Source organism: Akebia trifoliata, chromosome 5 (genome assembly GCF_017979445.1).
Source record: "Akebia trifoliata isolate Shusen 1 chromosome 5, ASM1797944v1, whole genome shotgun sequence".
Taxonomy (NCBI): domain Eukaryota; kingdom Viridiplantae; phylum Streptophyta; class Magnoliopsida; order Ranunculales; family Lardizabalaceae; genus Akebia; species Akebia trifoliata.
The window spans coordinates 1188641-1197551 of record NC_141379.1 but is presented as its reverse complement, the minus strand read 5'-3'; the positions used below and the strand labels follow the sequence as shown (position 1 = coordinate 1197551).

Genomic DNA, 8911 nt, shown 5'->3' with positions numbered 1-8911 from the left:
ACAGACTCAAATCCTCGAAATCAGCAAAATTACGCAAAACTGCCAAAAACAATAATCCACTCTTCTACGCGAAAACGAAATCATATTCTCTCTCCCTCTCTCTCTGGATCGAATTCGATTCGTTTTTCTCTGTTCTTCAATGGAGGTTTCTTCATCTCTAATCCGAATAAGAGCTTCTACGAATTTATTTCTATCTCAGTACGAACCTCTCGCTCTGGTTCTCACTCCTCTTCTTGCTCTCTTCGTCGCTTCGATTGTCCAATCGTTCTTCAATTTAGTTCAAGAAAAAGGATTCAAAACAGTTCTTCTAGGGTTCCTCATGAACTCCGTCAAGTGAGTTTTTTTTTCTTCTTCTTAATTTACATAAATTTTGATTCTTGTATCTGTTCAATTTCACTCAAATCAGTTGTTCTAGATTCATGGAAATTTTCGATGGTTTTGATTTGTCGAAGCTTTGATATAAACAGGTTGATTCCAGCTGTGAGGAATCACATCGAAGCAGAGAAACACAAGGTTAGAATGTTTGATTTATTGTTTTCTTCTTATTTATTTATTTATATTTATATATTTGAAGCATTAAATGCATTTTGTTAAGGGGATTTGGGAAATGGTGAGAATGAGATTTTAAGGAAGAGTTCCTACAGTGATTTTTGTTGGGTCCCCTTCTGTAAAAACAGTTGGTCCTATTGGATAGATTTTTTGGTTTAATTAATTGAAATTTTGGGGCTGTTCTACATTAAATGATGAGCATATCTACTGATTGGTGCATAGGTTGAGGTTCAATCTCTATGGTGGGATTAGGGTTAGTAGTTGGTACCAAACACTAATACTAGGGTCTCTTAAATGCGCACAAGTTCACCTATACCAACTTTCCAGTCCAATTTATTGAACTCTGAATGAGAAAAATTAATACTTGCTGGAATCCGGCACTGTCAAAATTCTTGGTCTCCCATTCAAACATTCCCTTTTGCACTCTGTGGACTTTCACTTGGTTTGTTAGTACGGGTGGTTAATTTTGAGCAAGGTTTAAAATCTCGTCTTGAGGCAATGTTTTGATCAAGATAAAAATTGATTTTGTTTCGATCAAAAAGTTCCAATACATTCCCGAAACATTCAATATATCGACCAAGACTAATTTTGATATATATTCATACATTTCGATATTTTGAACCATGATTCTGAGTAGGGTCATCAAATGCTTTGTATCAGTCTTGGTCGATACTGATATATAGTGGTCTATACATTCTGATATTTTGATTCTAAGTGGGACCATCAAATTTGATAGTGTTGCACTTTTCTGGGTTTGGGGGGGGGGGGGGGGGTAGGGAATTAGCCCAGTTGGATAATTCTGACCATGCCAATTGTAATGGGGGGTATAAAGTATCATAGTCTAACTTTTTAGTCATGGGGAAGTCAGGCAGTTGTGTCAGCAGAAAATGGATTATTGGACAACTTGACTACCCATACCTTACACCCAATCCACACATGGACTCACATACGTGCATCCGTATGTGCACAATGAATCAAGTGTAGATATGTGTTTATATGTGAGCATTTTGGAGTGAGATTCAAAATTGGCGTTGGAGCTAAGCTCTTGTGAATTTCACAATTGATCTATTATGGGCCTTATGGACTAAAACACTTCAGGGTTGGTTTACATGTATAAAATGCTTGTGTCTGGTTCAAATACAGATGATCTTGAGTATTTCAAAGCAGAAATTTTAGCTATGTATTTTGTGGCCGTTTTCCACGTCATTTGTAGATGTTTTGGAAAGATATTTTTCAGTGAACATGTGTCCTGTATTTGTGCAGGTAGTAGAGAAGTTGCAATCTGGTAGTAAATCTAAAAAAGAGGGTTGGCGGACTGAGCTGCCAAAGGCTGGACTTGGAGAAGGAGTCACTGAGAAGTTGAGAGATGAGAAAGGGAATGATGTAGTTTGGCAAGGAAAGTGCTCTGGTACAGTGTATGTTCATTATTTTGAGATTACATATTATGTTTTTTTATGCACTTATAGAAGTGCAAAATGTTGGCTTTTTGTGTAATATCTATGCGAATCTTTCACACTTTAATTTATTATTCTCATAATTTCTATGCAGGTATATTGGTGGAAATGAGTCAGAAGGGCATTTTTCTATGATCAACGAGGCATATTCAATGTCAGTAAGACATGGTACTTTTCATTAATTGTATTTATGCTGTTGTGGCCTTTCCAGGAATTTGTAAAGGATTTGCTTTAGAGTTTACACAGTTCCATAACTAGGGTGTGGGCAGGAACTAGTCAGAATGTTTAGAACAACACATCAAAATTTCCTTTTATATACATCACCTTACACTCCCTTAAAATTGATTTGAATGGGTTATTAATGCGATGTAGATTGCCTACAAGAGAAGAATGTCCTATACTCATCAACACCTTTGGAAAGTATATTGGCATAATTCTAGAAACACGTGGAAGTGAAGAAACTCCATTTGATGAATGGAATTGCAGTTAAACTTTAGTCTGTATATCCTCGTCATCACCTCATAGAGGAATAAGAGAAGAGAGATGAACAAGGATGCAGGATGTCTTCCATATAATTGTTGAATGTTGGGGATGATTAAAATCTGGGTATGCTGAGGGCTCCAAAATGGACTGAGAATATTTGGTGCCATGCTACGTCTGTCAGTTGTACCGACTAATGAGATGAAAAAATAGTCAGATGAGATTGTGTAAAAGCAGCTACAAATTGACACATGGTGTACGCAACATGCACAAAGTCTGGTATTCCCTATTAAACAATGTAACAGCTACAACATCACAAATCAAATAATATATGTTCAACCTATTTCTACAATCTGGTGTTTACGTGTGTCCTGATCCATCTGTCTAGGCATGTGTATATGAATTTTAGATTTGTTTTACAATTATTGATATTTCAAGTAATAGTTCAACACGATCATGAGCATGATGGAATGCACAATACCGCCTTTTGTTTCATCATCATATCTACACCTTATTCCAATTACCGGCGGTCAGCAATATGGATCTTATTTTACCATTTAACTCTATTCAAGAACCATATCTTTTATCAAGTAACATTCCTTCAAATCTTTGTCCAAGCCAGATTTTAGATCTTCCTCACTTTTGGAGCCCTCAACTTGCACTAAAATGTGCCTACTCAGTTCTCACTGGTGTTATTATTGGAATTCTTGGCACATGCCCAAACCATCTTAAACAACTCTCCCTTGTTTTCTCTCTGGAACTATTCCTTCAGTTCCTTAAATGTACTTATTCCTCAATTTTTCTTTCTTTTTCTTACCACTCATCCATCACAACATCTTCATCTCTATTACGTTCACATGTTTCTTGGCATCCTAATATTCAGTCCCAAAAAGCATGGATGGTCTTATTGTTGTCTTGTAGTAAACTACTTTTAATTTAAACGGTACAATTAATTCTTATGGAATCTTTTTTTTTTAACTACTTTTTTATGAGATAGTAATTGAATTCAAGTTACATTAGACAATTTTCCGGTGATGACTTCAATGAATACAATCTGTGATCTGTGTTTCCTATATGCATCTCTTATTAGATCATACTTTGAATATGTTTATATGGTCAGGTTTGCACATACCAATCCATTGCATCTCGATGTATTCCAAAGTGTAGTACGATTTGAGGGGGAGGTAGTTGCAATGACAGCTGCACTGCTTGGTAGTAAAGAAATAGCTTCTGGAGGACAAATATGTGGCAACATGACATCAGGAGGAACTGAAAGTATATTATTAGCTGTGAAGTCATCACGTGACTATATGAAAACAAAAAAGGGGATTACAAAACCTGAAATGTGGGTTAGGTTCTTTGGCTTCATTTGTATCTCTTGAGTAATCTATTTATGATTTGATAATTATTTATATAAATATCTCTGATTTCTCTCCAAGTACAGGATAATACCTGAATCTGCACACTCAGCATATGACAAGGCTGCACAATATTTTAACATCAAACTGTGGCGTGTTCCTGTGAACAAAGAATTCCTAGCAGATGTCAAAGCGATCAGACGATTCATTAACAAGAACACAGTTTTAGTATGTCTTTTCCTTGTTTTTTTTTTTTTTTTTTTTTTTTTTTTTTTTTGGGGGGGGGGGGGGGGGGGGGGGTTGGTTTAGATAAGGGAAAATTATATGAAATGTATCTTTATTTCTTTCTTTGATACTCTTTCAATTACAACAATTGAGACTTATTGTTCCTCAACATAAATTCACATTTGCAATTTCAAATAACTTGAAATTCAATGTTTTCTCAGATTGTTGGATCTGCCCCCGGTTTCCCACATGGCATCATCGATCCCATTGAAGTATGTAAATGGATTGCCTCAATGTCAACTAAAATTCTTTAAAGTTATTTTGGTTTCCTTCAACAAAGATTTTCATTGAATGCTCCTTAATTGTTAGTAGGTATCATTTGTTTCTTCTCTCCCTCCCTTATGAACTCATTTATGCAGGAACTTGGTGAATTGGCATCCCGTTTTGGAATTTGTTTTCATGTCGACCTCTGCCTTGGTGGCTTCGTATTGCCTTTCGCTCGTAAGCTTGGGTATGTTTTGCTTGATTGTCTAATAATTTGAAATATTGCTTTTGTTGATGATTGCTTCTAATAAATATTCATTGATATATTGGATGTGTGGAAACAAATCTATTGACGAAGAAAACTAATCCATCAAAGATTGTGTATCCACAAACCAATAGGAGGACATAAAGCCTTGCTAGTTGTCTCCGTCTTTCTGCATGTTTCTGTTCTCTGCATTTATACATTTGAGTTTTCAAAGCTTTGTATGTCCCTTCAAAATTCTAATTTAATTTGTGTCATTACTTGTTTGTGAAAGATTGTTTGACACTAATCTTATAAACTATTGGTTCAATAATTGCATCCCCTATTTGATCTTATTAAGTTTGAGACCATTGACTCTTTCTTACTTTGGAAAAGAATTAGTTTAGAGTCTTCCATACTTATTCAGGTTGAGATCATTAGCTCTTTCTCATTTTGAAGAAGATTTTGTTGAGTCTTACATAATTTTGTAAATGGTATAATCTACTATTAAATGTTCAAGAGGTACACAGCCTATCAATATAGATCTACTGACATGTCATCTTTTGGATGGACCATAACATGAGTCACTATTTGGAGGTTTCTAATTGTTTGACAAAAGAACCATCTAGAATCAAGTAGTATCATCCCATTAATGTGATGTTGGTCCTTAGAAGAGTGGTTTTTCAATTAGATGCTCTTGATTTAACAATTTATGTAATGCTATAATGCTTTGTGGAACTGTTCAAGTTTTTAAACCCATCTTTGCAATTGACTAAGAGCTACCTTATTTTAATTAATTTAGACTTCTGGGTGAATATTCAAACTTGGATAAATGTAGTCTTCTGTAATCTTTTAGGATGCAAAGATCCATTATTGTTGTGTGTTTAGTTTATCATTTTAGTTATAAAGCTTTTCTGAAATTGGTTGAACTCCTTTCACCACCTGCTCTTCAAGAAGCAACATAATTCAATTATTCTTTTATCTGTTGGTATTGATTATTTTGCACAATTTTCCCCTTTCTAGGTACCCAATTCCACCCTACGATTTTTCTGTTGAAGGAGTAACATCAATATCAGCTGATGTGCATAAGTATGGGTTGGCTCCAAAGGGAACTAGTATAGTTCTATACAGGAATCACACCATTAGAAAGGTAGTGTTTTTTATGGTATTTCCATGAAATTTGCACTTGTTATTAATCATTACTTATTGTTTCATCAAATGTTGGTAGTTGGTATTAGGCACCTAAATCATTGGCATTCTTAAACCTTTTTTTTTTTAAAATTTTTTTTTTTTTTGTGGGAATGGGGTTTGCGAATCTTGGAAAAATTTGGTGACAAGAAAATACATAAAGCTAGATATATATAAATTCTATTTTCATGTTGTCAATGACCAAAGTGTTGTGCTTTGACCCTTTGTCTTGGGCCGAAATAGAAGTAGCAGAATTTTTATTTTAATCTAGCTATGTTTTAAAGTTCGTGTTTCTTGATTATGTAGTAACTTTTCTTCATCCATGCCACTTTGTTCCTTTCATTGCATCTTTGTGGATGAGTTGCTAATTATTTTCTACTTTTCCTGTTTTCCGACCAACTTGTTTCATGGTTCTTGCTACACTTGTTCAACAGCATCAATTTGTTGCTGGTAAGTTTTTTACATTTCTAATAATGATTATAACGTTTTGTCCATAGATAGTCTCTAATACATTGCTCATCCTTTTCTCCCTATAATTACTTAGGGAGCATATGATTTTTTTGAACATCTATGGACTATCTGATTTTTTTTTGCACGGGGATTGTCAAATACTCGAGAAGTCTTCCTTGCAATTTTGTTTATATATGCCTGCCTATGTAATGTGAATGTTTTTTATTTGTTTCTTATTCTTCCATCTTTGTGTTGTAGTTACCGAATGGTCAGGTGGGCTGTATATTTCTCCAACTATTGCTGGGAGCAGGCCAGGGGGATTGATTGCTGGGGCATGGGCAGCCATGATGGCTCTAGGCCAAGAAGGTGATAATTACTCTTATCTTTCTTTGTCTACAACTAATTAATGCTTAATTTCCAGGGTTATCTTTCAATTTCATTAATCATTTGGTGTGCAACTCTATGCTGTTACCCCATTATAGGATACCTGGAAAACACAAGTCAGATCATGGAAGTATCTAAGAGATTACAAAAAGGGTTGGTTGTCTTCCTGCTTGAAACTTTTAGGGGCATGCCAAAATTTTATATTGTAAATTAAGTGTAGTCTGTTTGCAGGATAAAAGAGATTCCTGAGCTATTTATCATTGGAAGGCCAGATATGACAATTGTTGCGTTCAGTTCAAATGATATAGACATTTTTGAAGTCAATGATATATTGTCATCCAGAGGCTGGCATTTGAATGCGTTGCAGAGACCTAACAGGTGTGCCCGTGCCTATTATTTAAGGAAGAAATCTGATAGCGCTTTCCTTATATAAAAAAAAATGTATATAGGAAGAGTCACTACTAGTTGCAGTTTGGGCAGTTGATCTAGTGTTCTGCAATGCCCAATTGATAGGCCCTCACTTGGATTGATTTTTCCGTGAACTTGCGTGGATTTGGTGATCTCTGGTAAACCAATGGATTTATGTGAAATAACATTAGGCAAATCTTTCTTAAGGGGCAACTTGGGCTGATTGGGTTGGAGTCTACCCTGAGCCCAGCCCGAGTTTGACACTTGACCCAAGCACTGACCTCTGAGATACTCAGCCTGAGCCCAACCCAAGGTAATCCATACCCTACCCAAGCACAACTCAAGTTGTATCGGGTTGAATTTGCCAACTATATTGTCAAGGCTACTACTTATCAATATATAGAGACACACACACACACACACACACACATATTCTATTAATAGAGTATGAGTAGTTCTCCAATTAGTTCTCCCTTGATCATATGCATAATGATCAGGCTTAGGTTGGCCAAGTCCTTAGTCCAAGTCCAACCTTGTATGCTCAAGCTCAACCCAAGCCTGAAACACGCAGGTTCAAAGCCTGCCCAATGTCAGGTTAAGTCCATCAGGATCAGGTTGGGTGGTGGGTCCAAAGGATTTGATTTGTGTGATGGTGAGATTATCTGATTGCCTTGAATTTTAATATATCAAGCCAAGATGTAGGCCTACAATTGGAAGAGAACTGGTTGTTATCCAGCTGCAGGTGAAATATTATACAGACTTTTGTTATCATATGACTCATGTAAAAGTTCTTTCCTCATCTAGCAATGATGGATCAACTTAGTTTTATTTGAATTTTTTTATTTTTATTTTTATTTTCCATGAAACTTGACCTCTTTTGTAATGCCCATGGATCAGCATTCATATTTGCATAACCCTTCAGCATGTTCCGGTCATTGAAGACTTCCTGAGAGATTTGAGGGAATCTGTGCACACTGTAAGTCTCTTATTATTTTATTTTTTTGGAAGGTAACTTTAACTCTTTTCTTAGTAACATATTTGAATGACCAATAAAACAAAAATTGAGTGTCAGAGAGCCATGTCGGTTTCCTATCCTTATCAACCAATTGGAATTCCTATTCTTCTAGTCCAAAGAATGACCATCATTGGACGTCACTAACCCCTCCAATCATCGAGCTTTATTTTGGATTGGTGTCCCAGTTAAACCTTAGAAAACAAATGATTGATCTGATTCTTAGGATTCTTTGATTGATGTTGTAATTGGTTATGCCCTAAACAATAGAGGATGATCTGCTACTTATCTTTGATTGATGGTGGCACCAACAGACCCCGTATGTGATGCCATTGCCAAGCACCACACTTATTTTTTTTTCCCATGGTACTAGGACCAGGAAAAAAGAAGATAGAGCTAGACCCCATATCTTTTGGATTAAGCTTTGTTGCTTTCTATGATACTAGGATTCATTTCGGATATTTTTTTTTTGGGGGCATCTTTCAGGTAAAAGCAAATCCAGGTCCAATCAGTGGAGGACTCGCTCCAATCTATGGTGCAGCAGGGAAGATGCCTGATAGAGGTATGATTCAGGAATTGTTGGTGGATTTCATGGATGGCTCTTGCTAGCAGAGCAGTCCTTCACACCTCACTTAACTTTTGTTCTGGTGTATGGGTTTTATTTATATTGAAGTTTCTCTTACGTTCTGATAAGAGACAAACTTTCAAAATTCCAAGATGTTTCTTTGGTTTCGATTGTCTTATTAGCAAACACGTGCAGCAGATTAATAATGAAACATTTCCCAGTTTGAATTCTTTGTAAAGTAATGTAGAATTAAAGAGAATCTCAAATATGTATCATGAACGTTCTTTGTTATTAACGGATTATGATGCATGTATATTCACAAATTGTTGTCGA

General features: G+C 35.8%; 1 protein-coding gene across 1 annotated transcript; it reads left to right on the top strand.

Moving 5' to 3' along the window:
* On the top strand, positions 1-8880 carry DPL1 (dihydrosphingosine phosphate lyase). Its single transcript, XM_086441852.1, has 15 exons — positions 1-333; positions 468-513; positions 1813-1964; positions 2098-2157; positions 3604-3828; positions 3928-4069; positions 4288-4338; positions 4486-4577; positions 5595-5721; positions 6194-6209; positions 6468-6575; positions 6692-6746; positions 6825-6971; positions 7899-7977; positions 8500-8880. The coding sequence occupies exons 1-15, from the start codon at positions 140-142 to the stop codon at positions 8620-8622; spliced, it is 1617 nt and encodes a 538-aa protein (XP_086297978.1). The 5' UTR covers positions 1-139; the 3' UTR covers positions 8623-8880.
* The last annotated feature ends 31 nt before the right edge of the window (positions 8881-8911 follow it).

Bases quoted from the DNA above. Each gene is read 5' to 3' on its own strand.
- DPL1 (XM_086441852.1), top strand. From the start codon at position 140: ATGGAGGTTTCTTCATCTCTAATCCGAATAAGAGCTTCTACGAATTTA. The intron at 334-467 runs GTGAGTTTTTTT...TGATATAAACAG, and splicing joins TTCCTCATGAACTCCGTCAA to GTTGATTCCAGCTGTGAGGA. The intron at 4,339-4,485 runs GTATGTAAATGG...TCATTTATGCAG, and splicing joins GCATCATCGATCCCATTGAA to GAACTTGGTGAATTGGCATC.